This window comes from Coturnix japonica, chromosome 5, assembly GCF_054131305.1.
Source record: "Coturnix japonica strain WE chromosome 5, WE-NBRP24, whole genome shotgun sequence".
In the NCBI taxonomy this organism is placed as follows: domain Eukaryota; kingdom Metazoa; phylum Chordata; class Aves; order Galliformes; family Phasianidae; genus Coturnix; species Coturnix japonica.
The window spans coordinates 14285098-14309787 of NC_140667.1; the positions used below are offsets into that span (position 1 = coordinate 14285098).

Sequence of the window (24690 nt, forward strand, 5' to 3'; positions counted from 1 at the left end):
TCTTAGTTTAAACTGAAATTGATAAGTAATAATAGCTCCTTTGGAAATGCAGTGTAGTGACCGAGTTCCGTAAGTGTCTGTAAGGCATTGCTGTTCTCTACGCTTCCCTCAGAGCTAAAGAAATGATAAATAGGCAACTGCTTCTAGCATGCATCTTCAGCAGGGTTTTATCAAATTTATTTATCAAAGTAAATGCTCCATCTTAGAACAAGGGAAACATTTATTTTAAAAATATTTAACTGTCTAATACATTACACTTTAACAATATTTATAGTAAAGGATTCTTACAAGAAAGAATAAACAGCTTTATGGTACAATTAGTATAAGAAATATCCACATGGGGACTGTTTTGCAGTGTAAAAACACACCATACATCTGAAATGGTCATTTGCATATAAAAGCTACCACTGATGCCAGTGAGTTGCACAGTGATTTAAAAAAAAACAAAACAAAAAAAAAATATTCAAACAACAGAATCCAAAATATACAGGTACTGCAAGCTATACACAGCTAACCAAATCAACACGGAACACTGTAGCGGGTTATTCCACTTTGTCTGACGTTACACATGGTAGAATGAGTTGCGTTCTGATATGGCTTTTATGAAATTCGTACATAAAAGCTTCTCCATCCAACGAGTTTCACAGACTGTAGAACTCCACCAATAAATGCACTTTGATATTTGGATGTTGAAGCAGGGTGCGTCATTTACAAGGGCCACGGCAAGTCGCTGAAATCTACAGGGCCGCCAAGACCTGCATCTGCTTCAAGAAGGCTCATTATTACTGCCATCGCTGCTTCATCGTTGCTGGGGCTGCTTGATCCTTGATCGTTGTCAATCATGTCAATGCCTATATGGGAGTTCTCCCCTGTAAGTATAAATACGATGAGCACAGTGTCAGAAGCTGTTCTGTTATATTCATTTCACTTGCTGTGTGACCTGAGTACCTGAACTGGCTGAGCTATTCTGGGTGTGTGATCAGATCTCAGAGCCAGATTCAGGGATACACCTGATACCTGGTAGTCAGAGTACAAAGGTTAGGTCACCTCTCCAACATGGCCAGGCCACAACCCTCCCTCCTCCTGTTTAAAAGTACTCACAAAAGGTAGATTCAGATGGAGAAAAGAGGCTTCAAAATGCACTTAAAGAATAAACTAGCAAAGTAGGCTGCCAGGCTCCTCTTGTAGCTACCTCTTAAGGCACAGTGGTAGATTATAAGCTTCACTGCTCAGCATGTACTGTAGATGGTAAAGGCACATCATTGCTAACAGCAGCCATCCTGCTACAGCCGTCTTAAGTGTTTAACTGATGTTGAGGCATGTTTGTGTATGCTTTCACTTACCGAGAATAGAGGAGTTATCGGAATATGGGTAACCAGAGCTATCTTGGATTTGCCCAGATAGTAGTCCAGCTGAAGAAATGTCTGGAGTGCCACCATTCAGGATCTTGAAAGAGAAGAGGAAGCCATAAGACAGCATGAAATGTTCCGTTAAGTCTAAACTGCTTTATAGTATGGGATTTTTAATGTGGAGAGGATGGACTTCTAGAGAAACAACCCAGGACTGAAAAGCTAGTCTGACTCAGTGTGAACTGGGAACTGCTTTCCCTCTGCGGCACCTCTATTAAGCAGACAGATAGCAGATCTCTTCCTTTCTGGTGGTGCAAGTCAGCACTGTGTGCCAAACCTCCAAAAGCACTTCTGCAAATCTGCTAGAGAAAGACCTGAGAGTATTTCTGGGTATCATCATTCTAAGCATTCCATCTGCAAGTGAGAGTAATTACAGCTAACTAAGGAGGCTTTTGAATTTACGAATATAGTGCCTGTAAAGTACTGTCAATTAAGACCCTCCACTTTGAGTACAGTCCCTCTAGACTGTAGAGAGAGGCTGCACGGCTGAGCATTGCTTCTGGACTTTGTGTATAATGCTTTTTTAGGTACAGAGCACAGCAGCACTGTGGACATGAGAGCAGGCCGAAACTGAAGCGCTGCCTTTGGGAACTGTAAACAAGTAGCAAGGGAATAGCTGAACTTGAACTACGGTTTTCAGTGGCTCAGAAATGCACAAACTGGAAGGTATGTCTGAGCTCCCTTTTGAGGGTGGCATCATCTAGGACTTTTTTCTAGCAGAACTTCATTTTCTAACTAACTAAAGAGAAATACTGAAAGCCTGTGCTATCAGAAGTACCCAAATCTCCTCTTGTATTTAAGTTACAGTAGCATTTACTGGATGTAGATGTTGAGTTACTGCTGAGCAGAGTGAGTGAGAATGACTGTTTCCAGAACAGCAACTCTGTTCCAGCTTGAAGTTTTATTTTAAGAACAAAGAAATCCAGAAATAGAAATATTTACTGTCAATTATATGCTCCAGTCAATTAATTCTTATCTACAGTTACTGTAATTTCTGGGAAAGAAAGTTTAAGTCTGTGGCTGTGTGTGAATGCACAGAATAATGATTTGGATAAGTGCTCTTCTTGTCTTGAATATGACAACTGTAAGTAGCAATTTACTAGATGGCTTAAATTCAGCTAGTACAAGTGGTTGGGAAGTTAAGTGTTAGTAATGGTATGTGAATGCTACTTAAGCAATCCTGGAAGCATGGTACATAGTATTGACTTAAAAATGTCAGTGCACAGTGAAGCATCTAATTGCCATATTCTGTGCAACAGCAGTATAGTGTAACTTGTGACTCACTTGCACACTGAGTGCTCAAACGAGCAATTCCTGCATTCACCAGTATGTGGTGTGAAAGAGTTTCTGGACGATCAAGAGATGTGAGGAGAGCTGTTTGTTGCAGCTGTTTTTTAATATTACAAGAAGGTCAACACATAAAGAGCAGGTGCATTTCAAAAGCTGTTGGTGCTGAGAATCACTGCTCTCTGCACTTTAAAGACAACGGTACTGGGATTTTGGACACCAGAATACTTTGAGCTGCTGCTGGACTAATTCAGCCAAGCAGTTTAAGAGTTCAGCACCACAAATGTTTTGCAAGCATCATCTCAGTGTGCTCGATGCTAATATTACAAAGCCTGTCTGTAAAGCTGGTTCTTACCTTCTTGCTTCCAGGGGAGGAGGTATCAGGCGGCGGCGTGCTGGTAATGTTCAGTGGACTTGAACCACAGCTGGATGGTGATGATCCTCTTATCCTATCGTGTGAGAAATAGGGAATGAATTCACCAGAAACTTGGAGAATCGGATGCTGACCTCAGTATCAGGTGGCATACTTCATTTGTGCAGTTTTCTCAATTTTCAGTATTATTCAAACCACCTATAGCAACTTCTAATTTACAGCAAGATCAAGTTTGTGAGTAGTCCAGCTTACCCAGTCTATAAAGTTTGCCTTCTTGACATGTTAATTCCCTTTCCCTTGTTTATTTGTGCACCCTTCACTGAGACTGAGCAAGGAAATGATCCTGCTTACTGAAGAAACCTCTTTTCTTCTACATTGTGCCTCAGCTTCTACCAGCTAAGAGTGTGAGCTGTCTCCATTGCACAAATCTAGACTTGCTAAATGGGCTACTGCTAGAGAAGTGTGCTAAGTACATAGAACAGTCCATTTTATATATATATATAAATATATTTAAATATATATATACAATACAATATATATATAATACTATATATACACATATATACTTAATACCCTTTGAGTCAGCATTTCCTCATTTCAATTCTCCCTAACGTGATCAAATATCTATTTTTTTAAAAGTTATTATTATAGAATAATGTATTAACTACAAAATCAACAAACCCTGAGACTAAATGGAGGTGAGGCAGTTACAGGGAAAAGCAGTGGAGAAGGAGGTCTCATCCTTGGCAGAGTTCCTCTGGGAAAACTGAACAGAAGGCAGCTTTGGCAAATAGTAACAGCTGCTCAAGAAGGACTGGAACTAACCCAGGCTCTTGAAATGAAACATAGGTGGTAAGGTATTCTTCTACACCTACTGAAGCTAATTAAGTGTTCTGCAGCTACTGAAAGGGAAGTCAAGATTCAGAGTATTGGTTCAACCTGAGTGATAGCTTTTTTCTTTTTTTTTTCCTCCTTCTTATCCTGATACACAGGAAAGTTACATTATGTGCTAAATCTGTTCTCTTAGAGGGGCAGTGTATGGCCTAGAGCAAGCACAACTGGAGGGACAGGACCAAAATGGCAAATATTACTGCTGCTGAGCATCTGTTGGATGAGACCAGTTTTACAGGAAGGGGAACAACTCCCAAAACTAAAATAATGAAGGGCAATCTATAGAAATTAATAGTGACACCCAATGAACATAGCAGCTCAGACAGGATGGAGAAGAGGTGGCTGGATTTACCATTTCTGTTCTCCTAGAGCAGAAAGTCAGAAGGCTGTAACTCTGTCATTCTTTCACTTTTCGCTATGACTGTCTCAGGTATCCCGAATAGGAACCTGTAGCTGTCTACTCATGAAATGCAATTACATTGTTCTGTATTCAGCTTGAAGAAAGACTTCTTTAATTTCATTTTGACGAACTACACTAATTTTTCTTACTTCATGCTATTTTCTCTTACCTGTGAATTTCCATGATTTCTTCAGCAATCATCCTTCCTATTTTTCCTGCCCCAGCTCTCGTTCCTCCTGGAATTCCAGGGACAGTAGGATGGCTCCTTTTTGGGCCACCTGAAACAAGGAAGGTAGCTCTAAGGTCAGGTAAAACTTTCATTTTCCAAACAGCATTCATATTTAGGTATGAATCCCACAGCTGGTCAGAACTAGATGAGCTTTGTTTAAATTCTACCACTTCCTGAGTACCTTCATGCATACAGGAAGCCCTGGCTTGGACTCAGCTGTGCTGTGTTTCTTAGACATCTCTCTGTGCTCCTAGGCAAGCCACATTCTGAAGGTGATCAGAATCTGCCTGCTTTAAGCATCTGGCTGAGCTTCTTGTCCGGACTTGGTAAAGAATAGCTCATCACACCTGCTTTGTTCTGCAGCTGAACAGACTCCTCTCCAGCCTTGTTTATGCTTTACTTTGAGTGAACCACTTGCCAGCACAGACAACATGGACAGGAGCTGCGTTAGTGGTCCCTTTTTTTTGCCTCAAACCACATTTTTCTTTACTAACAAGCTCTCTGTGCAACACTGCAACAAATGTGTGCACATAGGCATAACTGCCACTACTTTCCTAGTGGCAAAGTAGTTACCTTCTCCAGCCTGAAGCACGCTGTCCATGCTATGCGGAGAAGCTGCGAGTTGTGGGAAGGCTGCATCTCCGCTATCAAGTACGTTGGTGCTGTGGATTTCAAGAGTTACTGTTAGTGATGGAAAGCCCTGCAGAACAGTCACTGCAGTGTGTCAAAATGGAATGCTACAGGGTTTAAGTAGCTTGTGAGTCACTATCACACAAAGCAACATTGGGGCTGACAAGGCTAAACAGCAGAAAGAAAACACTGTTACTAAGTAGTTACTCCATTGCAAAGGCACTGCAGCTCTGCAAAACCCCCAAGGGAAAAAAAGATGGAAGGGGGGAGAAGATCCCATAGGAGCCTAGAAATGCATCTTTCTTAAGTCCTTACAAAGATGGACATGCTGGTTTTCCCAGTGAAAGGAAAAACCAAACCTCATCTGCCCAGTAGTGCAAAGCAATTAGCCCACCCGTGCATCTGCTACATCCAAAATACTTACGAAACAACAGTATTTGTTGAGACGATGTATTCTACTTCTTTGGTCCAAGGGTTCATGAAACTGAACCAGCGACTCCTCAAGGTAATAAAAGAACCGTCTTTTATTTTAAACTTGTAGCAGTTTGTCGTAATTTTTTCTCTTGTCTGCAAAACTGAAAACAGACAGCAAGTAACTCTGTGGGAAACAGCAGCACTGACTGCAGAAGTGGAGTCCTTCTGACAGAAAACTCTATCCAGTGAACTCTGCCTAGCACGCTTGGAGATAAGTCTGATTCCTGCAGCTTTACCCCTTCATGTAGTGGAAGCTTCAATTATTCACTATAAATCCATGGCAGTCTAAGAGGCGTGTTGCTTAGTATGTGCAAACAACATTCTCAATTAAAGCACTTACAGAAAGAGACAAAAAAGAAAGAGCTATACAGATTTGGGTAGTTTTCTTAATATGTAATAATTCCCAGTATTTTTTACAATTCATTTACCCAATGTATTAATCGTCATACCTTGTCTATGGCATTCTGCAAGGTGTCCTATATCATCTTGATGGAAATATTCATAACATGAAGTACCTAGGAGTTCCTGGGGTAAGTATGCCAGGATGGCTGTTGCCCTGGGGAATGGGAAGGATGGGGAGGAAAGGAGGAAAATAAAACAAAAAAGAGAAAAAAAATTATTCACAAGTTGAAGTATTTGTGACAGCCTCCTGAAAGTCACTCTGAAATGAGCAAGTAATGCTGACAGTTGTTTTCAGGTGAGAGGAAAAAGTCATGAAGATTACTCTTTCTAATTCGTGGGTAATTAAAAGATAGGTAACGCCAATGACCCTCAGGTATAATATTAGACATGACAACACCACAGCTGTAAGTTTCTAAACAGCTCTGGCGGAATACTGTAATTCTGAGAATTTAAACCTGAATAAAGCTGCCTTGTAACAGCTACAAGGTAGTAGCAGCCTTTCCATCTAAGGTGCCTTTGAAAAACAGACATGTAAGTTTGAAGAACTGCTTGAGCTCCCTCCTTAACTTGCACAAGGCAGCAACTTCATTACAGCTGTATCTCCTGTCTCAAAGAGAGCACAAACAGGATGGATACAAGCTGTTCACATAGATGTAATGGGCTTAAAGTGGAGCTAAAAGAAATCAGATTTAATATTTGGATATACTCTGTTTAATTGTTTCCTAGATAAAATGCATCTGAGTCAACTGGTCAGCTTTTTTCTGAGTTGTTATTTTGGAATGACTTCAGTATCCACTGGAAGAGTAGGTTTCATCTTTTGAAGATAAAACTTGTTCATAAACTGCCCTTGACTGTCATCGCAGCATGGCATGCTTTCTGAGCAGCAGAAAGGCTGTGAATGTTCTGCCAGCTCCGTAATGACCACTGGCTAGCAGTACTACTGCAGAACAACAGGTGTTTCAAAAACCTTACTGTGAAATTAAAAGCAAAAGAGAAAATAGAAACTACCACTCTAATCAGACAAATGCTATCAAAAAAGATATTGCTTACTGTACTTCTTAACACTGCCAGCTCTGTTTCCTCTCAAAGTCCACTAGGAATCAGCTGAGCATAGACACACCCCAGGAACAAATTCCAATAGGCAGATTTTAGGTTGTAAATACCCATATGCCTAAGCTACGATGTGAAACAAGTCTCAGCTGAGCAGTCTCAACCCATCTTGGCATGAAAGGGAAACAAATGTTCTCCCCCACCTAACGCAACCCCTCCATTAACATCCTTAAACCACTCCTTTTCCCTTGAGAATGTCAGATATTCTGAAAGAACGCCCAGGTCGCATCTCTTTGCTTTGTTAGAAAATTCAAGCAATTTCTTTTTCAGTACTACAAATTCGCCTGAATAAATACATAAATAGATAATAAAATTGATGTTTGGAAAAAAAAAAGATACCAACACCAGTCTGCATTCTCAAACCTATTCCAAGAAGTAAATGTTATGAGAAGTTTTATTTCTTATGAATACAAAGATCACATGCGGAGGTGTTAACGCAGTAGATAATGCCCAAGTAGATGCTTACAGAAATGAATTTTCTACCAAAGCCTGACGTAGACTATGCAATAAAACTTATCCACGTAGTGGCTGCAAAAGATTTCCAGCAACCAACTGCTGTAATTACAAACTCCAGTAGCAGAATAGGGTAGCGTATTCTTCTGAGGATTACGTATATACATCCCCCTAATCAGCAGGCAGAAATGATATCTGGATTATTCTGCCTAGTAAGCCACAGTTTAGGAGCTTTTATGATTTGATCGGTAGTACCTAATAAATACACGGTAGTCGCTTTGTGCTCAGTCTCAGAAGTAGAATAACTTACTGTTGGGATTTAGTATAAAGCTGAAAAGATCAGACAGCTCTTTTTTCAATAATACCTTCAGTTCTTAAAGTATGTCATGCTAGCAGTAAATCAGGGCTGGACGGTGACTGACAGTAGAAGCTGTGAGAAGTGTTCTTACCTCTGGTCTACAAAAACAAATTTTCCATCTATTGCATGTCGAGAAACGTACTCTGTAGGTTTCACCCTGATCTCGCCGTTGACTGGCTGTGGTACTACGTGAGGATGCAGCCGACCAATTGCGACAAGACAGCTTAAATTACAACCCTCGTTATCTGGCTCGTTATCTTCATCTAGTCCCATTTTTGTTGGTGGCCAGCTTTTTAGATATCCCGTACTGTGGATGGTGCAGAAGCTTTTGCGGTCTGCTACAAAAACAAGAACAAAAAGCAGTGAGGCTACTGATACAGCTTTTGGAGAACTTCACCTCTCAGTCCTGGGAAAATTCACCTCCTTAACTGGAATATTTGTGATGCTGCTCACCAGGGGATTTCTCAGTGCTCCTGCTTCAGCACAACTCAGGTACGGCAATACGCAGTTTACCTCAACAAAATCACTGTTAGTAGCGAAACGTCACATAGTTCAAATCAAGATCTCTTCTGATCCTTAAGTACCCTTAAGAACTACCCTTAAGCAGAAACTGCATCATGTCTTATTATTTCACCTAAAGGACTGTTTGAGTAAGTTAGTGTTATATTTCTTAATAATAAGACGTATTTTTCAACCTAGCATGAGGCTCATACAAATAATGAAACCGCATTGGCTGCCAGAAAATATATAGCCTGGGCCTACAGAGGATAAGCTGTCCATAGGGGTAAAGATGGAGGTTCACAGTAACAAGTAGTACAGTCACTCTCTGAAAGGAGAACTCCCAATTACTCAGCACTGAGCAAGCCTTACAACTGCAAGGAAGAAGGCTTTGACAGAAAGGCAGAGAAAAAACCTCATGACTAACTGCACAAAGCTATTCTCTTAGGGCCGAGCACCAAGGAGTGATAGAAGTTTGAAGCTATGTCTGAAATGAGTGGGCAGTACTTGGAGCAGCTGTCACATCCAGAGACAAAACACTGAAGTTGCTGTCTCTAGTTGACACTTCTTACTTTAACTAAGATAAAATGTCCAAAGTACTCAAAAGAAGAAAGTTTCAACCTTGGACTGAATACATATTCCAACATGCTTGCAGTAATACCTTGCAGTGGAAAAAAAATACATGAATGAAAACCACAGATAACATTATGACCAAATACTTCAGGTGCAGAAATACTACATTTGAAGGGAAGTGTGGAACGGAATCTGAATGAAAAGGAAAAAGTAACAGATCAAAACACAGTTCATATAGCAATATCTTAAGAATAAATATTGCTGCTATTCAATAAATATAAAGAACTTAACTACTGCGAGCAAGCAGTTATAGAATAAAAGCCTGACAGCCGTTACATTTGACATTAAAACACATAACTGTTACCTTTCTTCTTTGAACAGGTTGAAGGAAAATCCTTGTCTTCTACTTTCACTGAAGGTCTGTTGCACTTCATCCTACAAAAGAAGGACCGCCTTGCTCCAGAACACAGTCGTGATGGCCCGGGTGTTATATCAGTTTTAACTGGGAGTCCAGCTGTAGCAAACAGAGGAAGTGAGGAAGCTGCCTTTGTTGGTTTAAAAGGTAACCATACAAACAATTACATGGTATAATCAAACTGTATGAGGTTTTAACTTCACAGCTGTTCCATCTCCTTCAGAAGGAGAGGTACTCTTGTGGAGATTGTCATTTAAGTGACCATCTGCAGGATACTAACTGATTCGGCTGACCACGTGCATATTAGAATGATTTCTGATTACATTTTCTGCTGTGAGCTTGAGAACACGGCCTTAGATTAGAAGACTAGAAATAGATTGTTAATGTCCAATCAAGTTTTGCAATTAACATGATTTCTTTGAACACTAATCAACTGATTAAAAATAGAGATTATTTACCCATAGAGCAGTAATATACCCATGACTCTTCCTATCAGAAGACTTTTTAAATCACAAATCTGAGAGAGCTGAGAGAGCACATATGCTCATGCAAAGAGTGCCATCCCAGGACTCTCTCAACTGCAGTGTCTCCAGATATTAGATTTCTAACAATGAAATTTCTGGGCAGCCTGGGAAGTGACCCTGCCCATGGCAGGGGAGTTGGACCTGGATGAGCTTTAAGGTCCCTTCCAACATGATTCTGTGATGGAAGGGGGAAAATGGTGGTAGTGATATACGCAGGGACTGCAAATCCCCAAGACCTCCCGTTATGGTTAAGAAGAATCTCTGTCCTCAAAGAATTACGTTCATATGAATATGCCCTAGCAGCAAGTCCCGACCTCTATCATATACTTGTATGAGAATCTTAGATTATTTTCTGTGGAAAACCACTGGAGAAAAAATTCGATGAAAATGCATGTCAAATCTGGAAATCAACAGCAGCGTGCTGCTACAAACAGAGCTCTTGGCACGCGTTAAAAGCAAAGCAGAAGGAGCTTCAGGGACAGTTCTCCAAAAACTGATCAATTTAAATCACAAAGCAACTTTTCCCACTTCAACCACTTCTGCATGGGGATATGTATAAATGAACAGCTGTAAACATGTACAAAACATTTTAGGACCCTGCGAGTTTTTAATGCAAGGAGAAAAATGATGATGCTGATGTTTCAGTGCTAAGAGTGCCTCTGTTGAAACTAGAATTGGGAGAGGTCATGTCATGGAGGTCAGACTGTCCTGCACCATACACGGCCTAAACTGCTCTCCAGTGGTGAAAGAACAAATTGTACTGGAGTCACTTATGCCAAGATAAAAATACAAATAAAAAAATACAAATAAATAAACACCAGTACGCTTAAGAATATTTGTTCTTGAAAACTTACCAGTTGGTCTCTTGTAGCAGATAAGAAGACTGCAAATTGTGATCTTTCTTTTTGCCCTGACTTTGTCAGAGGCATACAGAAAAGAGGATAGCACTGGATAAACATGTTTGATGACCAGACAAAGCCAACAGACAGAGAAACTTCAGCTGAGCCAGCCTGAGCCTCTGGGCTCATTGCCCTGGAATGACCCCAGGCTCTACTTATTGAAGCTGAGCTGGTGGTGGCTTTTTTGAGATGAAGTCCTACAGATTTCTGCTTCTAACAAGCATGAGATTTAACTTGGAAACGTGCAATTATAAGTTATCACTTTCTACTTAGGCAATGCAGACTCCTGTTAGATGAGTTAATTAAATACCCACACACTTCTACACAACACGGATGCAGAACTCCTTTTAAACATCAGAATGGAGTAGAAGTAAGAGATGTACAAGGAAATGATTCCGAGGACTGAGTTAAAAACCTTGTAAGAGAAAGGTTGGGTCACTGGTGGAGTTAGGGAAAAAAAGTCTTCTGCTGCAAGTGACAGCTGTGGGTAACCAAAATAATACCAAGTGTATTCTGACCACTGAGAATCAAAAATAAGAACAAACACCTCGTATGTTTTAATGGGGAAAAAAGCACGACTTTCCATGCCTGGAAAAGAGACAGTACTTCACAAGCAAAGCCAGCTAAACAAATGCATCTACTGCAGGGATCTAATTTATACTTCTCTCTCTTCCTTGGCACGACGTGCATTCCAAAGAGCACCCCCCACAGACACTTTGCATGTTCACCAAACATACAGCAATATTGTTCAAAAGAAAGAACACTCACTTTTTGCATCTATAAGCCTTTCTCGTGGGGCGGTGTCAGAAGAAGACAGCTGCTCCTTCACTTTGGCAATGTCTTTTGGGTGCAGGTAGTCAAATAAACTTTGCCCGATTAAATCATTCTGTAGGGATCGAATATTCAGTCAAAAATTAGAATAATTCTGCTGTACGCTTTCGCAATTTTAACATCAGTTACAAAGAACTGGTCTTACCAATGAATATCAAACGCCTCAAATCAGGATTAAACGGAAGGTATTAGTTTTCACTGCAGTTGTGGCTACATTTCATAGTAAGTACTTTCATTATTTTCAGTGAGAACTTTATAGGAATCGCATGCTCAGTCCACCAACAGCAGATATTCAGGTTTCTTTTCAGCTCCATTTTGTATGCTACACATTTCAAGTCATAACTGCAAATGTTCTCATTTAATGTTTACACAATTAGTTCTTTTAGTAAATACCTGACTAAAGGATGCCCGATGAAAACTTTTGAAGCTAGGGCAGGCAACAGAAAGAATGAAGACTTATTTATACAGTGTATGTACTAAGTTATGCCTCGTGTTAAGCATATATCAAAATCCTGGCTTTGTTATAATTGCTTCCCAGTTTCCATCAGTAAGAACGCTAGCAAAAAGCAGAACAGAAATCTAACCAAGTTGAAAAATTCATGTAGTGCTACCATAAAAAAAGCTCAGGCCAATGTTTCAATATCTGCGTACAAGCCAAATTAGTGAATGCTTCTGCAAGCCTGACGGTGAAAACCAAAACAGAATCTGTCACAATCAGGAAAGTAAAGTTAATACCTTTTTACCTCTTTCATTTGAATGGAAGCCAGAAGCAATCTTGTCTAATAGCACGACAGAGAAAAGTTTTCTTTGCAAACAATGTCAGCTTTCAGGACAAACCGTTCACACAAAAACCCCTCCCATATAAATGCAGAATAATCAAACCGCTTTCAAATCTTTTAAGGCCCAATGCTACTCAAAAAGGAAAGGAATACCTGGCTGTAGTTGAGGATCTTGAAGACAGATTCTGAAACAAACAGTATCTTCCCTCTGTCACAGCCCACAACAAAGAGAAATCCATCTGCTGCCTAATTTGGAGGGGGCAGAGGGGAAGTAAATTACTAAGTTATACATCTTCACTGCATCATTAAACCCTTAAAGCCACTTTGTATATGACAGGATTTCCACACTCGGAGAACTCTCTTCACATTTAGAGATAACTGAGTCAACAGACAAGATATGAAATTACTTTTTTGGGGTTTTTATTTTTCATCTGCTAACATTTCTGGCATCATTCTGGGAACCGGGCCCAGAATCCACAATTACTGTTATTAGAAGAATGCGTCCATATTTTGTCTGTTAATATTACAATTATGTTTAATAGCATCTACTTTTTAAGCAGTATTTTAAATGCATTTATTTCATAGTTCCTATTTAAATAGGAAGCAAAATAATCTGGGTATTTATTTGTGTGTCCACAGGCAAGTTGTTCCCATTCTGAAAGTAAGTCCTATTTTTCAGCCACATACAAGCATGCAGGACTAGGCCCTACCTTTATCGCTCTAAAGTCACAGTGCTGCAGAAATTCAGTACCAAACACGCTGCATCTGAACAGTGCAGTGCTTGACAACTTACACGAGCAATATGTGCTCTCTGTGCTATAAATGCATACAGCAAGGATCCAATCATACCATGTCACGTGGCATCAGTGACCTCAAAACAAGGCAGTCCTATATCATCATAGGCTAAAAATCTTGTCCAGGTCACACATAGCAGGAAGTCTGTCATAATTCTTTTCTGATGTAATTTTAGTCTATTTCATGAATAACTGAGAATTCATATAGTTGCTATCAAAACGTTTTCTTCAGACCTCCCCCTAAAATCCGTTTGCTTAACTTCAGAGCTGTTACTCATCTTTAAAACATAATGACCATGTGCAAAGGTCTTACACATTTCTATGCTATCCTCTATTATCACAACACTCTTAAGCTCAGACAACGGGCAGAAAAATGCTGGTGTTTTGCCATGGAAGAATTCAATTCACAGCCACCAGCATCTCATAACGAAAGGCTGAAACATACCCTGAGTATTAGATGTTTTAATTCGTCATCTGACAGAAAGGCAGGCTTGTAGTTGGCTTCTGTATATGGGTTTGTAGCACCTAAAGAATAACAAAACCCCCAGATGAGAATTTGTGACTTAAACAACACACGCTTCAATGAGCAATGTTCCCTTGATTCCTTTTTACGCCGTTATTCATTTCACCCCTTCTTTCAAATGAAAGTTGATTTTTTGTTTCATTTTATTAATATGATGAACTCTGTTGGTATTTTTAGCTGCAAGCAAAAACAGTGCATTACATACAACAGAAATTAAATGACTTCTGAGATGTAAGCGCTCTGTGACATATTTTTGACCCAAATGCTCTGCTTGATTTAAGTTCTAATCTCCAATAAGAAATGGAAAGTAAGACAGTAGAGAATAAGAAGATGATGAGGTGACATAAGTAGACTGTCAGAGAGGAGATTTCTCATTCCATGCCATAGACAAAGAACAGATGTTACGCTGACCTTACCAGTGCTAAAAGCAAAAAAACAGAGAAAATAAGCCATCTATTTATTCAAGAGTAATTACTCTCATTCTGTTCCCTTCATAAAGACAACAGAGTCAAATTAGCAACCACTGATCTGCTACGAAGTACTAACTCAATCAAATGACAGCGGCAGGAAAAGCTACACCTTACAGAAATGCCAGGATAAACACGACTGGAAGCTGCCAGGTCTCCTAGAAACTACAAGAGTGACTCTTTCTGTAACTTAGCAGCATCCTTTCTGAGGGGCGTACTTTTTGAAGGCTTAAAGCTTCCACCGTCATCACAGATTGTATCCAGCAACTGATTCACTCTTACACGGAGCTTTAGGACACACAGAACTTGGTTACAGCCCCAGCTTTTTGAAACCCACATATTTCCCTATTTCAAGTACTTGTAAAAGCAACTGACTAAAAAGACTAAAATGGAAGCCTCAAAGTACTCCTCGTTCTTTCACAAATGGCTAAAGGTATGAGCACAAAACATCATGAATCCTGCAGAAATATTACACCTCTCTATCCAAACAAGTCTTGCACTTGGCCTACCTAAGAACAGTGATCAGTGCCATGCAAAATTCAGCAGTGGATTACAACCGAAGCCCTTGTTCCTTCCTCCCACAAGCTCAGCTGTATTCAGTGATGCTAATCCACCATGTCAGCTAATAGTAAATGATTCCTTCCTCATCACAAATTTCCCAGCTAGATCAGGATATCAGACCGTGAAGCAAGTCACCCTGCAGTTGCTCAGCTGCAAGAGAGAGGGGAAAGAGAGGCCGCATCCCTTACGTGGTAGCTTGATATTAAAACAAACTAGCCACACCTTGAGCTGGAATGCACAGTTGGCAGCATGTGCCTTTGCATGACTTCTACCACAAACTCTGGAAGCCCACACAAGCTGCTTTCTTTGTTCTAGGACACGGTATGTTTTGCATTCTTACAGATTCGGTAGGAAAAAGAGTGCTGAAGATGACAAATAGATTTAAGTTTCAAGGTATTTCTAAGGGAAAAGATAGAAAATAAAAATGAATTCGCTTTTCTTTTTGTAAGGACATCTACAGAAGTAAGAGAAAAGGCAAAAATCTCTGTGGCTGTATCTGATGAAGGGCCTTGCAGTGCTGCTGCAAGCATTCAAAGATGAAACAATTAGGTAAAGAGTTCCAAAGAGAATTTCATCTTGAACCAGCACGGTGCAGGCATGATGCAAACACAGGGCAGAAGGAGTAGCTTCAGGGTAGGGACGGCTTGCTTACATCAGTTCTTTCACACAGGAGAAAACTGCACTGCTACAGCAGTAGACTGAGAAGATGAATCTTTGAAATGCCACCGCTGCAAACAACACGAAACCCTCAAAGCTCCAAAACTGAAAACCTGTTTTGCTGCAAGGTTACACATCTCCCCCCCCACACTTAAAAACATGGCTGATTTTAGGCTGCTCAGGTGAATTTGCCAACCACAAGTTCTTTCATTCCCTTAAACAAAAGCCCTTGAAATTCCCCAAGTAAAACCACACCAGACAAGACCAGGGTTACTCCCTTTTGTCAAAATGGCAAGAAATGGAGAGTAAAAACATGGACTGTTTTGGGTAAACCCTACTTTATCACCCTCCAACCCCAGTTCTCTCTGCTCCCACTGATCTACTTACCACGTAATGTTTTCATATGCTGGACTGCCATCCTCAGTACAGTGAGTTTATCCAGCTTTCGAGACATAGCGTTGCACGTTGGTACCAAGGATGCCAGTTCATCTATAAAACTGTTCATTTTATCTCTACGCCTTTTTTCAATTTGACTATGAGCCTCCCTGAACAAGCAAGGTGGGAAGGAAAAACAGAAGAGTGTGAGAAAATGAACTGTGTTAACAAAGAAAAATGCCCAAATCCTATATAATAAAAATAATTAGCGTCCTCATAATTCATTCACCCACTCAGCCCCATAAAATGTACATACAGAATTTTTCAGAGAATAATATGCTCATTACTTGAGTGATAGCAGTTACAAGCTACAGGAAGGGCCGCAGTACTTGGCCCTTATTAACCAGAGAACACACACTGTGTTGCTCATACAGTACATTGAATAATGCATTCCACTCCATATTTGTATTAGCATGCTACATCAACACAGCAGTATTTAAAACTAACTTTTGCTGTAGCTGTATGTCTTCTAGTCATCCTACGGCTTTCCTGTTGAAATATCTGAGATAATTTTGAACTAAACTCTCCCTAACTGGGAAAACTGATGCTAACTGCTGAATTATTTTGTTTTTGTTCTGTATTTTCACATCTTAAGAATCGCTATTAACACTCTGTAACTACTGAGTTCGAAAGAATGTAATATTTAAGAAACTTGTGCAGGCTCCAATTTCCATGCTAACACTGACAGAAGTGACTAAAACAAAGTTATGTTCAGCACTTCCACAAAACTACGTGTAGTTCATATATGAGAAGAGTTAGCAGTGCAAAGATAACGAAAACGAGTTATTCTCAGAGTAAATCACAGGCAGGTATTTCGTATATGCCAAAAGGCAAACTCTTTTCATGCTTGCTGAGAGCATTACCTTGCATTTTTTATTCTCCCTTGTTGGTCTGCGTAGTCCAGTCTGTTAAGAAACGATATCACAAAGTTACAGTACTGAAAACAATTTCTAATATATCTTATGTACCTAACGATCTTCATTAAAATAGGTTTTAAGATTTGAATCTTTATTTAGCCTTCCCTCAGAAAATGACATTATTAATAATATTGCGGTAGGACTCATAGGATATTTGCTTGGACCGTTCGACTTCATGCAATGGTCTTATACCTTTGTCCCAAAACAACTTGAGACACCGGACCAAGGCATTGCAAACAGATCCTACATCAGTACTGTGAAACAGTTTAGGGACCGTGTCTACAGTACCTGCCATGTTGGTCATCTTTATCTGTATCCATACCTTCCCTGCAAAAACAGAATGAAGCGACATATCACAAATAGAGCAGCATTAGCGAGGCTGTTAGCAAACCAGCATAAAACCAGAATTAAGTGTTGCAGTCAGCCTTAAATCCTGGGGAAAAAAAAAAGAATTTAAAAGCAACAACCTGGAAACACAAGAGCATTTTCTGTAGTATTACAACATTTTCTTGCATTTCTTCTGAAACACACAAAATGGCACAGTTTGATGTGTTTGACAGTAAAACACACTGCAGTTCAAAGACATCTGCTATAAAAATGTTTTTCAGTTAACAAGAGGGGTAAAAGCAAAAAGGACTTATCAAAGCAGATCTTTTTCATGCCCTCACCAGAATGAGGGCCACTAACTTGCATTTACTGCAATTAGACATTTAAACACAGGCAATTATCACAAGGCCCACTGCAGAATGCACAGTTCACCCTGAATTCACTCACGTCAGCGTGTCCTAAACCTCACTGTGCCTTGATTTTGGGACAGGAGATGGCAATAATCTATACCAACATAATGCATTGCAGCACTGGAAACAGCCAAATGCACAGGGGGTTTGGGAGTGTGTATAAAGCTAAGCAGGCACATTTTAAAGTGGTGTGCCTGAAAAAAATGCCAAAGATTACAGTGCTGTTAGACAAAAGAATGAGGAAGAGGATGTTTTCATATAGATAAACCTGTACCACTGCACTTACACGGGCACTCCTGAGCCTGCCTTATGCTGGTTTGTTTTTTTTTATCACAACATTTAGGCACAGGGGAGAGGAGGCATGGAAAAACATCAAGCATCTTGTTTCAAGTGAAACCGATCATAAAAATATTTATACTTACTCAAAAGGAAAGCCATCGAGTCTGAAAAGAAAGAGAAATAAAGTACACCATCTATATGAAATAATAACGTCTTTCATTTTCTGTTGAAATTCTCGAGCTAATTTACATTCTATTCAAAATGAAAAAGAACAAAGACGTGAGCAGTGAGTATATTTTAAGGAGCCAAGTTTGTTCAAATTCATCTATTTTCTGAAGGCATCATTTTGCCTACAGCTAATCAAGTCCATTACGCTGAATGTGAAAAATCAGTACCACAACTATCCCAAATTATCTCTGCGATGCACATCACTGAGATATTGTTTCGTCAGCAGAAACAGAAGGATCTGCGCTGTGTGCCTGCTGTCCTTGTCCTTGCCTGGAGTTTCAGAGGACTCCAAGGCCAGGAATAAAAGATACCAACATGTATCTTAACCATCTCCATTTTTGATTCTGCCCAGCAGAACAGATGAACGTTTTGTTTCAGTCAGTACTCAAGTCCTGATTCTGAACTTCATACAGATTTTACTGTATCAAAAGGAAACTAAAATGAATTTCTACATGCAATTAACTGCTGGCATCACTTCAAGTCTGTAAAACGATCACAAATACCACTGAGCTTTAATATAGCGAGAAGCTAGGTTTCATTAAAGCCTTATGAAGGATCTTCTCACGTTAGCCACTGATGTATTACTTATTCCCTCTCAAAACTGGACATTAGCATTCTTTAGCATTTTTCTATACATTATTCATCTCACCTCTTAATCTCTTCGCCATTAGGTTTTAAAGAAGTGTGAATAACGCTAAAGTCTTTCTTCATCTCTCCGCTTGTATATTTGAGTTACTGACTTAGATTATAGTTCAAAGTGCTTCTGATGCTCACAAAGAAACAGAGGACTTTAGTAACAGAAATGAGGCATCAATTCTCCACTCCTAGTGCCACCTTTAGCTACAAGATGCTTGTTGTGGCACAGCAAAATATGAAAGAGGTTTCTACACCAGCAACAGGGTAATTTACAAATGCTTCAGGATACTTTCATTTCTTATCGGTACTATTTCAACTTAAAATACTACTACCAACAAAAGAAGGTAGCATGTGCTTATAGATCTGTGCATGAAGTCCTGCATTCCAGCACATGACTTAAACACACTGTAGTAGAGAACAGATCGCCTTAGCTGGAATTATAGCAGTATGCTGAAGAGGAATTTCACTGGGAGAGTAGCAGCAGAAAGATTTGAAAGGAAGCTGGCATGGAAAGCTGATATTGTTGTTGACCAATAAGCTTGTTTGTACTTGACAGATGAACACACACTAAAACAGTCAGGCTGTTCCTCACGTCCTGAATTCACTGATAAATGAAGCATAGCACTGGATAGACACCATTTATGTTAAAACAAATATCTGCATAGGCAGCAAAAGTTAAACAGGAGCGATTCTTGAATGTTTATACATACATACACATAGAAAGAGGGATCAAGGAATTCTACCTTAAGTTCTACTTAGGAATAGGAATGTTCACTAATAACCATTTTCTTTGCAACAAAGTCTCTGGTACAATGACAGCTGTTATAAGCTGACTCGAGGAAACAGCATTTCACATATTTAATAAAATGCCCACACAACCTAGAGGGCAGAATTGGAACTTACAAGAGCAAGCTGTCTTTGGGGAAAAAGGACTTGAGCAATGCTTCCTGCTCACAAGTATAAAGATGGAGAAATCCTTTCTAGAGAAGAGGAAGTTGGTAAGATTGAGGCTTTTCACTGAATTTTGTAGGAGTCAATTCAACTAGAGGGAATCATGGACTTTTCAAGAAGGCTAAACCTATTATATTTATAAACTTATTTTTATTATATTACAGAAGTTATGTATGCAGCACACTCGTGGTCTGTACATGGTAATTAGTTTTGCACCTAACTTCTCCTAAAAATAATCTCAATGCACAGGGAGCCTAATTCTTAATTGGCATCCTCAGCACAGATCAATGGAGAAGGAACTGCCAACAGTGAGAAAGTCCACAATGATAAAATCTGTGCCAAGTTACATAGAAACGGATTACGTAGCTGTGTTAATAATGGATGGGGCCTATCCACAGGCTTCCCTGCAGCTAGGCTTTGTAGTTACAACTTATATGAAGTTTGCGTAGTCACTGACAGTAAGCATGTTGGTCTTGGTGTAGAGCTGAAGACACTGCACAGCTGGAAACGTGGCACACATTACTGCAGCTTTCACCATTCTAAAGCACAGTTGGTGTGATTTCTTTCTGCTCCAGATGCCTGCCCTAAGACAGAAGGTACGGCTTGGATGGTGCTTCCAAGCTTTGTTATTAGCAAGCACCCCTTTAAGAGAAGCAGCTTTCTTGAAATGAAAACTTGCTACCACTGATCCACGAGAAACCAACTTTTTATTCTACCAGGAATAATGGTTTGCAGCCAGAGAGCAACACAAGACTAAATCACTTGATGCAACAAAAGGCAGTCCTACTGCAGCACACCAGAGAGTCCTCAGACTCATATTCAACTGGGAGACCAAAATAGCTCCATCAGACAAAGTTTGGCAGCACACTGATAGGAAATGACTGAAAAGGCAAAAAATAGGTGAAAAGAAGGAACTATTCCTAGTTTTGCTTCTCCTTTCTAATTAATTATTAGCTTCCCTCCTGCTGGTCAGACATTCAGCTTACTATGTGTACGGTCAACATAATCAACCTTCACATCATCTATTACATCAATATTCAGTTCTTTTTTTTCCCCCTCATTAGCCAAAGGTTTCTTTCCTGAGCCTTACCTCGTTCGATAGCCCTCAATTCCAGCTGCACTGAGATGGAGACCTTATTACTAACTAATGAACTTTCCTTTTAGTGCTCAGTAGCATTTTTCTTTCATACAATCTTTAAACAACTGGTTGTCAAGAAAAGGTTATTAAGGTTATTTCATCTCTCTAACTATATAGTTCTGTTGCCAACTGCCTTTCAGCATTATCAAATCGACAGAAATCCAACTCACTGATAATCAGTAGAGCTTCCCTTCCTTTTCCGATTACAATCCACTCCTGAAGTGCTAAGGGAACTGGAAATCAAGTCAGCAGGGTCTGGTGACATAAAGTCACTAATTGTAGAAGAAATGTCCATCCTTTGGTCTGCCATTGGATTGTCTGATGTTACAAAAAAAGAAAAGGAATAAAAAGTCACTCTATTAATAAACATTAATTTACATATTTTGAATGCACATATGCATACACACACAGAGCAGCTTTAATTATTAAGTGTATTAAATACACTTAAAATTGCAAAAATTACAATTCTGTTATCTGCTTTTGCTATAAACAGACACGGGCTATTGCTCTTTATTTCAGCAGTATTACACATCCCACATGAGCTACAGAATCACAGAATCATAATGGGTTGGAAGGGATCCCCAGAGATCATTTAGTCCAATTTCCCCCTACTAAAGCAGGTTCCCCAGAGGAGGTTACTCAGAAAAGCATTCAGGCAGGTTTTTAATATCTCCAGAGAAGCAGAAGACTCCACAAGCTCTCTGGGCAGCATGTGCCAGTGCTCTGTCACCTCCAAAGTATAGAAGTTCCCTCTCAGGCTCATGGAACCTCCTGTGCTCCAGGCTGAACAGTCCCAGATGTCTCAGCCTTTCCTCAAAAGGGACATGGATTTCTCCAGGCCCCTAAGCTTTCCTGCAGCCCTCCACTGGACTCCCTCCAGAAGTTCCATGTCTTCAACTGGAAAGCAAAGAAATGGACACAGCACTCTGGATGTGGCCTCACCGTGGCAGAGTAGAGGGGGAAGAGAATCACTCTGGGCCTGGAATCATATGGTTCCATTTCTTTCCTCCTCCAGTGGAAAAGAAACGTGCATCAATATGAAGGGCAAAATTAAAGACTTCTCCGTTGTATTTTCAGGTGCGAGCACTGAGTACATTTGATGTATCCGTATTTGTTCATCAAGATGTGGCATGCAGAACGGCTTCTCTCCTCCCTGCTTCCCCACCCACTGTCAACATGGCTTTTAACTGAAGGTTTACTCTTATGTTTACTGCCCAGCAGTCAGCTGCTGCTACCTCACATAAGTAAAGAGTGAGTTCTTTCTTTTTCTTAGCAGGAAAACCAATTTTCACGTTTATCTCCTTCATTTGAAGACCATGTTCTGAAAGTCCACAAGGTCTGAGAGTTCTACTTCCCCTGAGTCTTATGGAACAGAATTCCAAAGACTTTGATACAAAATGAATGAATTAAATCAATACCTCCACCAAGGCACACCCTCCTCAAAAACCCTAACAACCCAGTGAAAGGCTAAGACAAGTAGTTAAAAGTACAAAAGAACAAAATTAGCATTCTTCACCTCGAAGGTGCACGGTTTAAACCTCTAGACTAAAACATGACATAGCTGAAAGAAACACTGCAGAAAGCTTACCCATCATTGAATGCCATCAGGTGAAAAGCAGAAGATCTTACCTGAAAGCTTTTCTTGGAAGCCTAGATCCACCTGGAGGAAGAAGAGGATGCTCAGCCTGAAGCAGTCGAACACCTTATAACTTTTTCATGCCTCATAGTCTGTTAGTTAAAGTACAAACACCTGAATGGAAAGAAAAGCAGCAACCATAAGAAATGTAAGAAATGCCTTCACTATACTCAGATCTGAAAGCATTTGTAGCCGGATGCTAGCAAAATAAGTCAAACTCTGCTGCTACTCTGCAGAGAAAGGCTGCTTTAATGTTAAGGTGGCCATAGCCTTAAGATAATTTTGGCTGGGCTTGTGATTTTGTTTTCCCTTCCAACAGCATCTGGCATTTCCAAAAACAAGAGTGGTTAAACTTCTTGTTCTATTCTGCAGGCTTCAGGCTTTACATAAAATTCACACCCAGTAGTGGGAATTCAAGCCCTTCTAGGATTCCAGGACTGCCTCTTGCAAAAGCTTTTGCAAGTCTTCTGGATACGCTCCTTTCTGGTTGCTCTGTGTGATCACTGTCTGCCTTTCCAACCTGTGATGCAGGCACAGCTCCCCAGGAACACAGATGAACAAGTTCCTGGGACACCTGCAGAAATTCTAGAGCCTAAAAACTGATGCTTCATCAATGGGGCCACTCTATAACCAATTCTATGGAACACCAGATATATACATAGACATGTTAAGGGTTAGAAGCTAACAGAAGCACCACAAAATACAAAGTCGATAGCATCGCTTTTTTCAGCTCTGCCAGAACAACAAATTCAGGATTAAATAACTGAATCTCATTAGTCCTATTACAGTAATAACAGCTGGGAACAAAGTGCTTAAATCTAAAGTCAGGCAAGTCATGACTTTTGTATCACCAGCTTGTGAGCACAGGAGTGCTGCTGTAGAAGCAGACTTTCCAGCCTGTTTTTGAGGGCTCACTGTGCATCTCACTGGACAGACTCTTGGTGTCTGCTCTCAGAAATGGAAAAGGAGCCAGGTCTTTCTGAATGTGTGGGCATAATGCTACAGGCAAGTTAAGAGGCCAGCTGCCACCAGGAAGTCACTGACAAAGTGCTAAAATAACACAACTTTTAAGCAAACGATGAATTGCCATGGACACCATAAGCACAACTCACAAGAAGGCTTTCACGCACACTAATACAATTACCTGTACACCAGACCTTACTTTCATTTTAAATCAGCCTTCTCCCAGTTGTCTACTTCGCCTCTCGACTCAAGCAGTTCAACAAGCACCAACTCAGTTATGTTACTGTGGTTTATGAGATTACTGCAGATTAATATACAACCCTCCAGTAAAGCCGCAGTCACTGATCATTTCTCTGCTCTCATTTCAGATGCAGAAATGTTGTCCTCAGCCTCAGCCAGGTGCAGAAGGTAGATACAGCCATACTTACGCTGCCTGCTTAATGTGCATCCACAATTCAGCCTTGGAATCCGATGTAAACCCCCGAGCAGTGTACAATGCACCTACCAGAAACCAGTGCTCCCCAGAATTTCTGACCCTAGCATCCACCTTTCAAATCCAAAAGCTCCTGACCACCTCTATATGTGAGCATGGCTGTTGAAATCGCTTTTTACCGTTTAATACAATCTCAGTGACCACTAATGATGACCTGACAGCAGGGTGGGTCGTGCTGGAATTAAGAAAGGAAGCAGCAGAGAATATCTGTTATACATTTAACACAGTTCTTTCCTTTTGAAGAATGCTTAAAAAACCCAACGCTGACACTGATGTACTTTAATGCAAAAAATCACTTTGTTCATATCCAAACAGAAGCTTTGATATGCAGTTTGAGGTGCGTTGGCCATTTAAACAGAGGAAGACTACACTGAAAAACCAGAATTCTCCATTCTTATCATATCAGCCCTTTCTCTGCCGTGCCCTGAACACTTGTCTTAGTTCTAACAGCCGCAGCCCTACACATCAGCATTGTGGGAACTGAAAATCACATCTGTCTCTTGAGATGAGGATTCAAGTTAGAAAGAGTCAACACAAGGATCAGAGCAAAGACCAGCACGTCCCACTGTAACCAAAAGGCAGCAGCTCAGAAATAATCCGTGTCAGGGCTTTTTAAAGACTCCTTGGAAAGGGAATATTTTTCAGCCTCGAGATGCTGGTTTTTCAATGGCTAAAAAAACCCTCTACGAAAAGCAATACAATAATGATCCATAAGCACAAGCAAAGCCCAAATCTTCAGT

At 40.2% G+C, this 24690-nt stretch overlaps 1 protein-coding gene across 17 annotated transcripts in view; it reads right to left on the minus strand.

Moving 5' to 3' along the window:
* Nucleotides 1-141: 141 nt before the first annotated feature.
* Nucleotides 142-24690, minus strand: part of BMAL1 (basic helix-loop-helix ARNT like 1) — a 44181-nt gene continuing 19632 nt past the window's right edge. For 5 of the 17 annotated variants that reach the window (XM_015863930.3, XM_015863931.3, XM_085550097.1 and 2 more), the window contains exons 2-19: nucleotides 22488-22608; nucleotides 21029-21176; nucleotides 18049-18069; nucleotides 17178-17216; nucleotides 16836-16877; nucleotides 15925-16082; nucleotides 13775-13854; nucleotides 12689-12781; nucleotides 11694-11811; nucleotides 9452-9601; nucleotides 8108-8354; nucleotides 6143-6249; nucleotides 5644-5794; nucleotides 5163-5251; nucleotides 4530-4638; nucleotides 3052-3145; nucleotides 1344-1446; nucleotides 142-869 (exon numbers count right to left, since the gene is read on the minus strand). In XM_015863930.3, coding sequence (XP_015719416.1) covers nucleotides 709-869; nucleotides 1344-1446; nucleotides 3052-3145; nucleotides 4530-4638; nucleotides 5163-5251; nucleotides 5644-5794; nucleotides 6143-6249; nucleotides 8108-8354; nucleotides 9452-9601; nucleotides 11694-11811; nucleotides 12689-12781; nucleotides 13775-13854; nucleotides 15925-16082; nucleotides 16836-16877; nucleotides 17178-17216; nucleotides 18049-18069; nucleotides 21029-21168 — 1902 coding nt within the window. In that variant the 5' untranslated portion in view covers nucleotides 21169-21176; nucleotides 22488-22608 and the 3' untranslated portion in view covers nucleotides 142-708. Of the gene's footprint in view, nucleotides 870-1343; nucleotides 1447-3051; nucleotides 3146-4529; nucleotides 4639-5162; nucleotides 5252-5643; nucleotides 5795-6142; nucleotides 6250-8107; nucleotides 8355-9451; nucleotides 9602-11693; nucleotides 11812-12688; nucleotides 12782-13774; nucleotides 13855-15924; nucleotides 16083-16835; nucleotides 16878-17177; nucleotides 17217-18048; nucleotides 18158-21028; nucleotides 21177-22487; nucleotides 22609-24690 lie in introns of all 17 variants that reach the window. The other 12 variants (XM_015863933.3, XM_085550099.1, XM_085550100.1 and 9 more) reach the window with 7 other exon arrangements.